The sequence below is a fragment of the Pundamilia nyererei genome, unplaced genomic scaffold (genome assembly GCF_000239375.1).
Source record: "Pundamilia nyererei isolate P.nyererei 1_Seehausen unplaced genomic scaffold, PunNye1.0 scaffold00063, whole genome shotgun sequence".
NCBI lineage: Eukaryota > Metazoa > Chordata > Actinopteri > Cichliformes > Cichlidae > Pundamilia > Pundamilia nyererei.
The window spans coordinates 1,326,184-1,340,470 of NW_005187464.1; the positions used below are offsets into that span (position 1 = coordinate 1,326,184).

General features: G+C 39.8%; 1 protein-coding gene across 1 annotated transcript in view; it reads right to left on the bottom strand.

Moving 5' to 3' along the window:
* The window catches only part of ggt5b (gamma-glutamyltransferase 5b), a 9,050-nt gene extending 7,121 nt beyond the window's left edge, over window positions 1-1,929 (bottom strand). The window contains exon 1 of the mRNA XM_005735256.2: window positions 1,348-1,929. Within this exon, the coding sequence (XP_005735313.1) occupies window positions 1,348-1,520 (173 nt within the window). The 5' untranslated portion in view covers window positions 1,521-1,929. The remainder of the gene's footprint in view (window positions 1-1,347) is intronic.
* Window positions 1,930-14,287: the final 12,358 nt, after the last annotated feature.

Here is a 14,287-nt window from a genome sequence, read left to right on the forward strand (position 1 = left end):
ACAATGAAACATGAGTTGGGAAAAATTGGGGATGTTCACGGGGTGGGGGAGCTGAAAGAATTTTGGAGGTTTGAAAACTCAAACTGAAACTTGATAGCTCATCTGTCCGCAGTGAGTGTTGGTGCACACACAGACATATAAAGAGCTCTATTTGTCGCCCATCTACTGTAGAAGAACAGGGTCAGTATGATTAAACAACAAAAAGCTGATGTGTTTCAGGTTTCTTTGATTACTTGAAGTTGTGTCCTGTTGGCACAGTGCCCGGTGGTTTTACCTGCCTGAACAAATTTAGTGTGTTGGCTTTGAAGTGGGAAATGAACCCTCTTTAAACTTTGGCAGAGAACAGACAGAGATATATCTATCTGCAGGAAGCAGGAAAGGGTATGCTCACATCTAGTCGGGTGGGATGGGGGGGACAATAAAATAATCTGCTGAGCTTTATTTGCAGTTACTGTGTTGATTGATTAATGGCTTGCTCACTGCAGAACAAATAACTCAACCACAGAGTGCATTAGAGAAACAGCTCAGACCTTCACTGCCCAGTCAGAAAAGCTAATATCAGTTATTGAGTTTTTCTTTTACAGTTACAAGCACAAGTACTGAGGTACAGTGTGCTGCATGCTTACTGATCTGCAGGTCTTATCTCTGTTCTTCACTGCCTATTAAATCTCTTAAACAGCTTATCACATTGCTCAGTTCAGCTTTTTTCTTTAGAGTTGGAAGGTCCAGTCTAATAGTTCTGTCAAACAGTATTGTGAATTGTTGCCATGCAGCACTGGGTAAGCGCTACAGGTCAGTTAATTTGTGAAGCACCCTGAGGGTAGAAAGTTGCAGTGGTATGCATTGTTTGAGCTTCTGACTGTGAGGCTGGAGTTGTTTTGCTGCTACTAGTGAGTAGTTTTGGTTTGGCGATAGAGGTGTTTTTCTTCTGTGTAACCATCTCCTCCAAGTTGTACAGTCTATTTTTTAAATTTTTTATTTATTTATTTATTTTCTTTACTGTTGGCTGACAGATTGCTGAGTGGGACAAGGTGCACACTGGCTCCTCATGGAGTGCCAGCTGGGTTCAGAAGGAAGCACGCACAGTCTTACTGAATATAACATGAACGAAAGCATGCTTAAAATGAAAATACTGTATCTAGGATCTATAAACACACACACACACACACACACACACACACACACACACACACACACACACACACACACAAATCATAATTAAAAACCTCCTTACTATTTCTAAAAAGAATTAGTATAAAAGACAAAATCCAGTCGAATTCAATACTTTCTTTTTCTTCCAGCTTTAGCTTTCTACTATAGAGAGGACTTTAATAGACAAAAACGTACCTGCCAATCTCCGAGCAAATCTGAGAGTCTGCGGCCACCGCCGCTTGCTTGAAGCTGCCGCTGGAACATCTTACGCCCAGAAACGAGGTGAAGCACAGGCACAAGAGCGTAGCGATGCAAATAAAACCGATCAAAATAAAGCACCACAGCACCCAGGGCTTATATTTGGCCATTTTGACTTTCTGAGGGGAAAACCTTGCGCCGAAGGAACTTGTTCTTGCTGCCACTAAGTGTGCGCGAGGTCTGCCCAATGATCCAGACGTGGATTACCTCCCTCCCTGCCTCCACCAGCCTCTTTTAAGAAATGGCTAAACTGAAACTGAAGATAGGACCGGATGAGTAGTACAATGACTACAGCATGCCACTAAACCTTAATTGTCCTTCTTATATCATGTTAAAATCTCACGAGGGACTTAGCTGTGATTTCCAGGGTGATTTCCATTCGACTCATTGACGTCAATGTCGATAAATGATCTAAAGATGCGACGTTAAAAAGAAATTTGTACCCTCTCACTCTCTAAAGCATCCCACCCTGACCCTCAGTGTGTGAAAAACTAGTTTCCTGCTGTCAGACATCCACCACACTGTCTGATGTGAACTCTGTGTCAGCGACCCAGCTGTGACACTGGGGTATTTAAAGAGAGATATCGCAGATGCTGAACTCATCTGCATTAAGACCACAGCAGGCTCCCACTTGTTATTTTAATTGCGCCATCGTAACTGACCTCTGGATGGTAAGACATTGTAAGACAAATTAAACAGCAACACAGAACAACTCCGTGCGTAAAACCTGTAATGTTTTTACGCAAGAGGAGTCTACAAGAAAAAGTGAACCGAGGGGCACACAGACTGTGAGACAGGAAATAGGACACATAGATTAATAAGAAAAATAGATTAGTAAGAAAAACCCTGCACCAAAAAACACAAAACCCCCCAAAACAAAACAAAAACCAACCAACCAAACAAATAAACAAAACCACAACAACAACAAAACAGAACAAGGATGACTTTCAAGGAGTCCACAGCATTCAGATTAGTAAAACTCTAACACCTATTTATCAGATTACATGTTAGGTAAACAGTTTATTCATAGTTTACTCTCTCGTGACGTCATTTCCTCCACCTTATCTATCAGTTCGTTTAGAGAAGGCTCATCATGAGAGACGTTACGAAAGCTCTCTCAGTTGTTTACAGAGTTTAAAAGACGTATAAACATTTTTTTTAAATAAAAAAATTATCACTGGGAACCTGTTCTTGTTTTCATTTTCATTGCGCAAACATTAGATAGTTTTCGATATTTTATTGTCTTTTTATTGATTTCATTTTATTATAGGTGTCTGCAATAGTTCTCATGTAAAGGTGGGAAGTAAGTACAAATACTTCATTACTCTGTAATGCTCTAGAATTTTCAGGTTTCTGTACTTACGTATTTATTCTTCAAACAACCTTTTGCCCTTGCTCCCTACGTCTTTACACAAATATGTGGACTTTCGACTTTTCAAAATATATCTTTGTCTTATTATTGCAATAATATAGCACAAAGTTCAGTTACCTTTGTATAAAAATGGAGAGTAGAATTTTACTTCAAAGAGAGCTAGTTTTTAGTTACTTAGTTTGAGTATATTTCAGAGTCTGTTCTTTTTCACTTTCACTTGAGTAAAGTGGAGTCAGTACTTCAAGATTTACTGGAGTACTTTTTTAAACACAGGTGTTAGGTTTATATTGTTGATTGTCATCTGGTTAAGTATAAGAGCCCTTTGTTTAGGTGGCGCTCCTAGCACCAGCTTTGGGGAGTCCCCCCCCACACACACATATACCTACACTATGCACAGACTGGTACTCTTTGAGATGCCATATGTTAATGAACTTATGCATATTCATGTAAACTCAATAAAGAGCAGTGTTACGAGGGAGCAGATCGACTGGGATGAGCGACAGGAACATGCTTGTCACAGTTCTCTTCCTCGTGCACGAGTAATAGAAATAACTTTGATGACTTGCATCTTGCTTTTGCTGTTGTAGTAGGATTGTTTTGTTCCAGCGAAGGGTTGTGCTAGACGGACCCATCAACAGGTATCTGTATTTCTACTTAAGTAAAGAAAGTCTGTACTTTAGCTTCAAATAAATACAATAAAAGTCAAAAACAAACCCAAAAAGAAAGGAAAAAACAAACAAACAAAAAGATCAATGCACAGAGCAAAACTGGTGGTCTGACAGTGTGTTGGAGTCCACTAAAAACACCTCCACCTGGTGACACTGGCATGGGCATGGTTGATTGATTTGAGCCTGAGGTCGAGGGCTGGAGCAGAGATAGAGAAAGACAGTCACACAGAGAGAGAGAAGGAATCCAGTCAGAAAGTAAGAGACAGAAAGTGGGAGGAGAGAAGACGGAGAGTTCTGAGTGCTGATGTCTGCAGCATGATTGCAGCCTTCTTCTTAATGGCCATCTTCCACTGACGTAAGATGGTCCAGATACAATAATCTTTTATTTGGTGAATGTGTTAAAGAGTTATACATTACTGAAGGAAGGGAGGCTCAAGGGTCGCTAGAGCAGACAGAACTACAAAAAGAAGAAGACAGGATTGATCTCCAGGTTGGGAAGCTCTGCTCTCACACCATCACACCTGTCTCCAACTCCTGCAAGCAGTCACAACAGCTACAGTGAGAGAGAAGAGAGCTCTGCAGTGAGAGCCAATCCAGTCTGGGAATCAGTGATTCATGGTGAGTCACCAGCAGGCTTGCTGACTTCAACACTAAAACCTTTAATTATGTATGTAAAATAATATGCACTATCCCCAAGCCTGTCCACATCAATTTCCAGTAAATGTCCACTTACAAGTTTTTCAAATTATTTGCAGAGGTAGGTGAAAAAACACATTTATACATTTCACAAGTGTCCAACACTAATACTGTCCTTGATTTCCACTTTTTACCAATAGATGTCTTTAAAACATTTAAACTGATATGTCAGGACAAATCCACATACACCATATTGCCAAAAATATTCACTCATCCATCCAAATGATTGAGTTCAGGTGTTCCAATCAATTCGACTGACGCAGGGGCGTGGAATGAAGTGCATAGGCATGCAGACTGCTTCTACAAATGGTTGAGAAAGAATGGGCCGCTCTCAGGAATTCCAGCGTAATCCCATGATAGGATGCCAGCCATGCAACAAGTCATGAAATTTCCTTTTTACTTAATATTTTTATATTAGTTTTTCGTGGTATTGTAACACAGTGGATGTGATTGGGAACAATAGCAACTGTGTGGGAGGGTATGGCATGTAAAATCACAGTCAGCAGGTGTTGAGGCACATAATATGCACAGGTCCAACTTTCTGCAGAGTCAATTGCTACAAACATCCAATCTTTATGTGGCCGTCAGATCAGCTCAAGAATAGTTTGTGGAGAGCTTCATGAAACAGGTTTCCATGGTGAGCAGCTGCATACAAGCCTTACGTAATGCAAAGTGTTGGATGCAATGGTGTAAACCATCCTACCACTGGACTCTAGAGAAGTTGAGATGTGTTCTCTGCAGCAATGAATCAAGCTTCTCTGTCCTGCAATCCAATGGATGAGCCTGGCAGTTGCTGGGTGAACACTAATTGTCTGGCTGCCTTGTGCCAAGTGTCAAGTTTGGTGGAGGGGGGATTAGTTTGTTAGTTTGGTGTAGTTTTTTCAGGTGTTTTTCAGGACATGGGCTCAACCCCTAGTTCCAGTGAAAGGAACTCTTACTGCTTCAGAATACCAAGAGATTCTGGACAAGTTAAAACTCTTAACTTCGTGCAAACAGTTTGGGGATGGTCTCATCTTGTTCCAACGTGCACACCAGTGCACAAAAAGCAGGGTCCGTAAAGACATGAATGAGTGCGTCTGATGTGGGAGAACTTGACTAGCGTGCACAGTCCTGACCTCAATCAAATCTAATTCAACCTTTGTGTTGAATTACAGTGGAAACTATGATTTAGGTCTTCTTGTTCAACATCACTGTCTGACCTCACAAATCGGCTTCTTGAAGAATCGTCAAAAATTCCTATAAACAAACTCCTAAACCTTTTAGAAAGCCTCCTCTTAAGAGTCGAAGCTGTTTGTAAAGGGTGGGCCGATGTCATATAAAACCCTGTGGATTAAGAATGGGATGTCACTCAAATTCATAATCATGTAAAGGCAGACAAGCAAATACTTTTGGAAATATAGAGTACCTTTTACTTTTTTCCTGTAGTAGGCTAAACTTGTGGCAATGACAAGGTCATTGCTCAGTGGACTGAGACAGAAACAACAAGAGGACATGGATTAGCGTTTATTGTCATTTCACTTTGACAGTTAATGTGAGTCATTGTGAAGCTCTGAATGTTGTCTCATTTCTTTGTTCATGCATGCATAGCTACCCATTCAAACTCCAAAACATCTTAAGGTTTTTTTCCCCTCTTTTTGAAATGTTGTAGAAGTGCACCGTAGCTAGCCTGCAGCACATGTGAATCAGAATTACCAGAGCCAAGTCTCTGAAGTGAAAGAGAACGAGTGACAAGATGTGATTAATTCTTAGCTTCTTACATGGTTCCATCATTCTACAGAAAAGGTAAACAGGGATTTCATTGTTTATATTTTTGCTGTTTCAGCACATGAAATGACCAGATGGCCAGTCTATTCTTAAGCTGTGAAAAGTGGAAAAAACCCAGACAGGGAACATGTGGTTTGTCCAACATCCCAGACAGTCTGTTCACAGACCTGATGTATAAACTCCACCCTGGATCACTGCATTTCTACCATGCTGGCCACCGTGGAAGCGAGGAACAAGACTGGATTTCTTCCTGTCTGCCGAGCAGACCTGGTAATCTACCAGACGACCACATGCTCAGCCTGATAATCCATGAGATGACTGCACATGATCCCTCTTTGGAGGGAACAGGCAAAGTCATGTGATATATTTAAAGTAGTACACATACATAAAGGTATGGAACCTTGTTTCTGTCAGAAGTTTGACTTACTAACTCAAACTTCTGACAAAACAACTCAAGACTGAGAAAATAACTTTAAGTCTCAAGTTATTAAGTTGAAATTTTGAGATAGTAACCCAAATGTATTGACTTAGGTATGCTAGGTTTTTTTTTTCCAGTGGCAGAAACAAGGTCCCATATAAAGCTCTCTTTCATATTTTACAAGACAGCTATCAGACCGGTTTGTGAGTTTTTTTCCAGCCCAGTTCCGTTGTTAGCTCTCCTTCCTCCTTTAGACCCGCAGTATCAGTAATCATAGGCCTCAGTTACAGTGAAAGTGAAACACCATGTTTACAGAAACTGCAACACAAATCTTGATGAAATGTGTAACTATAGTCAGCTGTCTGGTTGAGTGGATAGTGTTACTGTAAAGTCAAGAAGAAGAGCCAACAGTGGAGTGAGGGCTGGTGTGTTCAGGGATATAATCAGCTGAAGTCAGATGTGAAGTCCAACAATAGCAAACAAAGACACAAGCGTATAATAAAAATTATGGCAAGAGGGTCACCAGATTCCAGTATGTTTAGTGACCTCAGGTGAGACGGTCACTCATTACGGCTCAACATTTTAAAAAATCTGACATCGACTGTCGCCGCCTTGTGTGTTGACTCTTAGGTGGAGCAAGAGCCACTGCACCACAGGAGCCATGAGTCCCAAGCCAAGAGAGAGTGTGTTTGCTCCTGCTATTGGATTGCTGTTATCATTATTATTTTTACTGCTATACTTTTAGCTAATGTATTTTTTTTGCACTATGCATATTTTATATGTCATTAGGTCATTTATTGTGGAAATTCTCACGTAGGAACTATTGTACTGCATGTTGGTTCCGCTGGTGCACCTGAGTGAGATGTACACCCATGTTGAAGAATGGAAGTGAAGCAGGACAGGCCAATTTAAGTCAGAGGATTTTTAAATGTTCTTAAAAGTATCTGTAAGGTGCTTATTTCTGCCTCAAAGCAGGGGTCAGGCAGCAAGGTATGTTTTGTTTTTTATATAGATCATTTATTTGTCTCTATTTCACCCGTCCTCCTATTTCATTGAATTTTTTTCATTTTGTGTTTTAGTTCGACGGTGGCGTAGTTTGTGATCAAGGTGATGCTGAAACAATATCAACCCCAAGATTTTATGACTCACATAAAAGCCAACTCAGTAAAAATAAATCTTTATTGACTTTAAGAAGAGGTGCAAGTGATAATTATAATGAGCAATTCGTATGCAGATATTTGTATGTCTTATATGACATGGTCAGAACATTGTATGGTTTGAGAGAGCACTCATATGATTATGGCCACTGCAGCAAAGGGCCAGCTATCATTCAACACAAGGGGGAAATAGTGTGCACGCTTTCAGAGATGAAACTCCAGACTCCTATGACTGAGTGAAGATGACACAATCACACATTTTCATACATTTCATTTATTTATTTACTTTTACATTTTCATTCAGGCATTAGTTTGGTCAAATGCACATGAGATTATAGTGATGATGTTGGCAAGTTCACATTCATGTTGCTGTTGAGGTGTGGATCTCTTTTTCAGAAAACATGTCTGTGAACTGTGACCCCTGCAGTGGTTTCCGTGACAGGATGATGCCTGTTTCTAATGAAGTCCTGCTTCAGGATCGTGGACATCCAGTACTGATTTGCAGCTTTATCCCCTGTGCACAGTCTCCTCCAGGTTCTCTGGATCTCTTGATAATACTGTGTACTGTAGTTGGTGGGATATTCAAAGTTTTTAAAAAAATGCCCCACAGTTTGAAGACACAGTTTGGTTTTCTTTAACCTCTTCCCATCTTTACTTCTGAGAAACTCTGAGAAACATGTTACTGACCTGTTGTCAATTAACCTAAATGTTCCTCCAGCTGTTTCTTCTTAGTATAATGTTTTACAGTCTTTTGTTTCCAACCTTTGAGACATGTTGCTGCAATCAAATTTCAAATGAGCTATTAGCTCTTTTTTGAATTCACAAAATAGTAAAATGTCTCATTTTACGTTTTCAGGTTTTTGCATCCCAACTTCTTTGGAATTGGGGTTTTAGATGTAGAATACATTTTCATAATTAAGAAAAGCACATACAATTGTATGATAAATGGTAAATGGCTTGTATTTGTATAGCGCTTTACTTAGTCCCTATGGACCAGTCATCCACCCATTCACACACACATTCACGGCAAGCTACATTGTAGCCACAGCTGCCCTGGGGCGCACTGACAGAGGCGAGGCTGCCGGACACTGGCGCCACCGGGCCCTCTGACCACCACCAGTAGGCGACGGGTGAACTGTCTTGCCCAAGGACACAACGACCAAGACTGTCGGAGCCGGGGCTCAAACCAGCAACCTTCCGATTGCAAGACGAACTGCCAACTCTTGGGCCACGAACGTCCCAGTATAATACTCCAGTTTAGCCGTAATGTCTGGTGTTACACATTAAAGTATTTGGACTGTGCTATGTGAAAAACAGCAATAATCAAAAGTAATGCGCCTCCAAAAAACAAAACCACATGCATGCTAAAGTTCTTTAAGGCCGCGTTGGCTTTGTTATAACCACAAACGTAATAAAATCTGAGCTGGGTTTGAGTGCCTACAGCGCTGAAAAGGAGCTGAATCACTTTATTTTCTGCTGCGCTCCAGTAATTAATCTTTACAAAATGCAAATAAGTGTGTCATGATTTCCACTTATGTAAGCACACAGAGATGGTGTATGAAGGATATCATACTGTAGGTCGCTGTGTTCCTATAAATCGCTCGTGGTTATTATTATGTCCTTGATGCGTCATAACTACCCCCACCTCCCAAATTCACCATGCCAGCCTCTAGTCAATCACATCCACCATCATCGCCACTGCACCTTCACAGCTTTTAGTTCAAGGGATATTTTTTTAAATCATCCTTTTGCAGAGTCTTACTTTTCATTTTCCAGGAGAGAATTAGCATCACTTTTCTTAATGTCTTTATGTTTTAGAGTGCACTTATAGGCTGGCAGCTCATAACTAAAATTGATGTTTTCTTCTATTCAGACAAGTACATTTCTTTGGGAACTAGACAGGATGAAATGAAACAGAGGAGCATGAAAAAGATGCACAAGCACATTCAAGATCACTTGGAGTGTGTTCTGAATTCACAGCTATTGCATAACCCCAAAAATATCTGTTTCTTTTAAGCCAACACGTTTATGCAACTATGCTTTGCTGCAGTTCACAGCTGAAGCACTAACATGCAAAATGATACCGATAAAACTTCTCCATCCTGCCGAAGGAATAAAATAAATGAGAAAGGCATGAAGTCAAGATACATTATGTGCTGCTGTTTTTATGTCTGAAATATTTTTTTTGAAGTAATAAAAGCCAACAATAGCCATTAAAACCATTCATTTTGGATTATTTTCTGATGTTCCCATTTTATAAAAATTTAGAACGTGGTCATAAAATCTTCACATTTCACTGAACTGCTGCTACAGTTTGTGCATTTGTTTATATTTCATTGGTTTAAAAAATCCCCACTGAGTTGGTTTACGTTTTATCCCACTTTCACCTTCAGAGCAAAAACCACTTGCTGAGCGTGCTAATGGAAAAACTGATTGAACTGCACCAGTCCTCCATTTACTGTGATGAAACTGTTTTCGGAGTGGGTGGAAATTAAGCAGTTTAAGCTAAAAAAAAGAAAGAAAGAAAGAAAGAAAGAAAGAAAAGGAATTAACACCTCTCTCATATAGTTGTGGCTGACTGGAAATGAGCACACAAACACATGTCCTTATTTCCACTCACCCAACAAGTAATTTCAAGGAAACTGCAAAACTGTGTTTGATAGTAAAATCCATGAATGTCAGATGTAATGGATGTGGTGAGTATGTGGTTAGAAAGACTGCAAAAACCAAATGAGTCCATTTCAAAGATCAAAGTCACCTGAAAAATGCTGGTCAAACTTTCCAGTGAGGTCAGGACGAATGATGCTCAGTGTGCTTATTTCCTGTTGTTCATCCTGCCTCCAAGCGAGGCTGCCATATCGCGCCATCGGCCCCTCTGGCCAACACCAGGCGGTAGGTGAAGTGTCTTGCCCAAGGACACAACAACCAGGACAGAGAGCCCGGGGATTGAACCGGCGACCTTCCAGATACGCTTCCCTGAGCCACGGTCGCCCCATTGGCAAGTCTCTTTAAGCCTGTGTAGCACTGCTGATCATCAATAAAGCCACTGTTTAATGGTTTGGTGTGCTTTATTTGTTTGTTTCCAAGATATTCTCAAGACCTCTTCTAAAGCAGCACCGCTTGGCTTTTAAATAAACTTCACTCCACCTTGGTATGAATTACCTAGTCACATACTTTCAGATGGGATTCAGTTTATGAGTGAAAAGGGAAACCAGATATGATGTTGGCACTGTGAACAGTTTTTTGTGCAAGTACAAGCATGACTTTGGCTAGGTTTCTGGAGCTGGAAAGCCTAATTTATGGTTATGTTTAAACTGCCCTTGGGGTTTAGTCCGAACCTGGGGCCTTATTTCGGAGGTTTATCTTCTCTAGCAGACCTGATATACTTAATTTATAAAAAAATAGTACAATGTTATTTATATTGTACCTTTCAAGTTAAATATCGCAAAGTAGTTCACAACAAAAAAATGGTACAACATGTGTTTGCTCCTGCTATTCGATTACTGTTATCATAGACATGATCTGAAATCCAGTGTTAGCTCAATTACCTTCTTTAGAAATCTTCTGTCATTTGCGATCCTCACACAATACGCCTCAACTTGAGAACAGCAAACAGAAAGAGCCAGAGCACACTGATTATTTTCACAACAGCGCACCATTATTATTTTTACTGCCATATTTTTAGTTAATGTATTTTACATGTCATTAGGTCATTTATTGTGGAAATTCTCACGTAGGAACTATTGTACTGCATGTTGGTTCCGCTGGTGCACCTGAGTGAGATGTACACCCATGTTGAAGGATGGAAGTGAAGCAGGAGAGGCCAATTTAAGTCAGAGGATGTTTAAATGTTCTTAAAAGTATCTGTAAGGTGTTTATTTCTGCCTCAAAGCAGGGGTCAGGCAGCAAGGTATGTTTTGTTTGTTATGTAGATGATTTATTTGTCTCTATTTCACCCGTTCTCCTATTTCATTGAATTTTATTTTGTGTTTTAGTTCGACGGTGGCGTACAACAAACAAATGGTACAACATTAAAATAAAAAATTAAACTTCAGAAGTAGAACAGATTTCTACTTTCCTACCATAGAGGGTGTCACTTTCATTCTTCTTTCTCTCAAAACTTCTTTCTGGTTTAGTTTTGGCACCAGAAACTGGATAACTAATTGTCTGACTAATATAAAATTTGTCAAGCAGTCTGCTAGAAATGCATAAGTAAAACAGACACAAACAAACACAGTTCATATTAGTGGTGATGCTCATGAAATGCTTCACTTGTGGGGAACAAAACCCTTCCAGGAACTAAATATTTTACCTCGTCAGATGTATGACTGAGCGTCTGGTTCTCATGCTGAATGTTCCCATTGATTTAGTGAGTCAGTAACAAACTGCCATTGCCAAGCATGAAAGAAAGTGAAAGCATTTGCCTTAAATATCCAGATCACAAATTGGGACCATATGTAAGGGTGGGGGTACCTCACACCCCCACCCTTCCAATAGTTGGAAACAAGTTGCAACCAATAAGAACAACAGACTCTGCTGTTGGAGGACATTGGACTTTAACAAAGCGTCTTTTTCAAAATGCACATGTACAAAAAGTTATCAACAGTGGCAGTTAGTAATTAGCACTATTGCCTCACAGCAAGGACTGTACATCATCTCTTCCTGCTTTGAAAAATATGAAAGCTTAATTTGTCTTCAGAGTTCCCTTGACCAAAGCACAAAGCTGAAGTTAGTCCCTGAGCTCTGTGTGTGGACGATACGCACAGTTGCCCACTGTTCTTAATACTTATTATGGCTTAAAGGCAGACAAGAAAATTTCCTATGGGGATTATTAAAGGATAATTAACTAACTAGTGCGTAGTAAGGCTTGAGGGAAATATGACATCATACACCCAACATCCTCTTTTTTAGACACACCTCGCTGGTAATAGGCTGAAGCCCTTTTTGTCTTTAAAACTACCTTAATTCTTCATGGCACAGATTCAACAATGTGCTGGAAACATTCCTCAGAGATTTTGGTTCATATTGATGTGACAGCATCACACAGGTGCTGCAGATCTGTCAGCCATGAAGCTCTTGTCCTCTCATGTTCTACTGGATTGATATCTGGTGGCTGTGGAGGCCATTTGAGTGCAGTGAACTCATTGTCATGTTAAAATAACATGACATTTGAGCTTCGTGTCATGATGCATTATACTGCTGAAAAGAGCCATCAGAATATGGGTACAGATGGTCATGGACACGGTCAGTAACAATACTCCGATAGGTTGTGGCATTTAAATTATGCTCAGTTGGTATTAATGAGGTAAAGGTGTGCTATGAAAATATCCCCCACATCACTAGGCCACCATTAGCAGACTGAATTGTTGATACAAGGCAGGTTGGATACATGCTTTCATGTTTCATATGTCAAATTCTGACCAATTCTCTATTGCCCAGTAGAATATTTCTCTCATATTGGCTTCTATTTATTGACTCAAACACATGCCAAACACAAACTGGATATGACAATGAAACAGAGGAAATATGCTTGAATTGTCTCCAAGATGGGCTTGAGTACAAGTGAGTGGGAATTGACGTGAATATTTGCTGACAAGTAACAACAATGGAGTCTGATGAACAGTTTGGACAAACATAATTCCACCTTAAAAATGACTTTAAGTTTTGTCACATTATCAGTTCCTGGGTTCTACGAGGCTGCCTGATGTCCCCGATTGTATTGTTTTAGTGTTGATATTACGTTTCCTCGGGCTGTTCCCTGGATGAAATGTTTTGATGACTCAGATCAAGGAACTCTTTGTTCGTATCGTAGGCCCCAAGCTGCAGTTTGGTGAATTATTTACCCAGCTGATTAATCTTTCAGTAATATGAACATGCGCCAAGGGGTGATGTTAATGAGGATGCCTGATGTGATAATATTGAATAAGGGGGAACAATTCAGGGGGAAAGAAATCCTTTAAAAAATGTTTAGAAAAGTATAGTTGAATTTTTTTTTTACTGCAGAGGATGCAGTAAGATTGTTATCCCCTTTAGAGATTCAGTTAGTCTGTTAATTTCTTGACTTTCTAAATCTTATTCCAATTTGAATTTATTTATTTAAAATGGACAGTGTATATTAATTATATTAATATCAATGTAAATATTTCGGAGTTAGCCAAAAGGCTACTTTTCACCTCTAGTGCCTGGCAGTCCCCGTATCTATTTGGCAAACAGATACAGTGTTTTTAACAAGTGTTTGTGCCTTTCCTGATTTCTTATTATTTTACATTTTTGTCACACGCACACACTTTTCATCAAAACAAATTTGAAATGCATTTTTAAAAAAATTGATTTCACTTAATAGGAGGAAACGGCTATACAAACCTGCCTGGCCTTGTGTGGAAAAGTAAATCTCCTTTTTGAAATCGTGAATAAACTGTGAATAATCAATTTTTTCTAAAGCTGACTTCAACTTCACCAATCACAGCCAGGCCAGAGTACGCACAGACCTGTTGAATCAATAAATCACTTAAATAGAAGCTGTCTGACAGAGTGAAGCAGCTAAAGGACTTCAAAAAGAAAAAAAGAAAAAGAAACTGAAGAACAGATGAACAACAAAGTCATTTACATCTATCAGTCTGGAAAGGTTTACAAAACCATTTCTAAGGCTTTGGGACTCTAATGAACCACAGTGAGAGCCTTTATTTACAAACAGAGAAAACTTGGAACTGTGGTGAACCTTCCCAGGAGTGCCCTGCCTACCAAACTTACTCCAAGAGCACATCAACAACTCGTCCAGGAGGTCACAAAAGAACCCCCAATT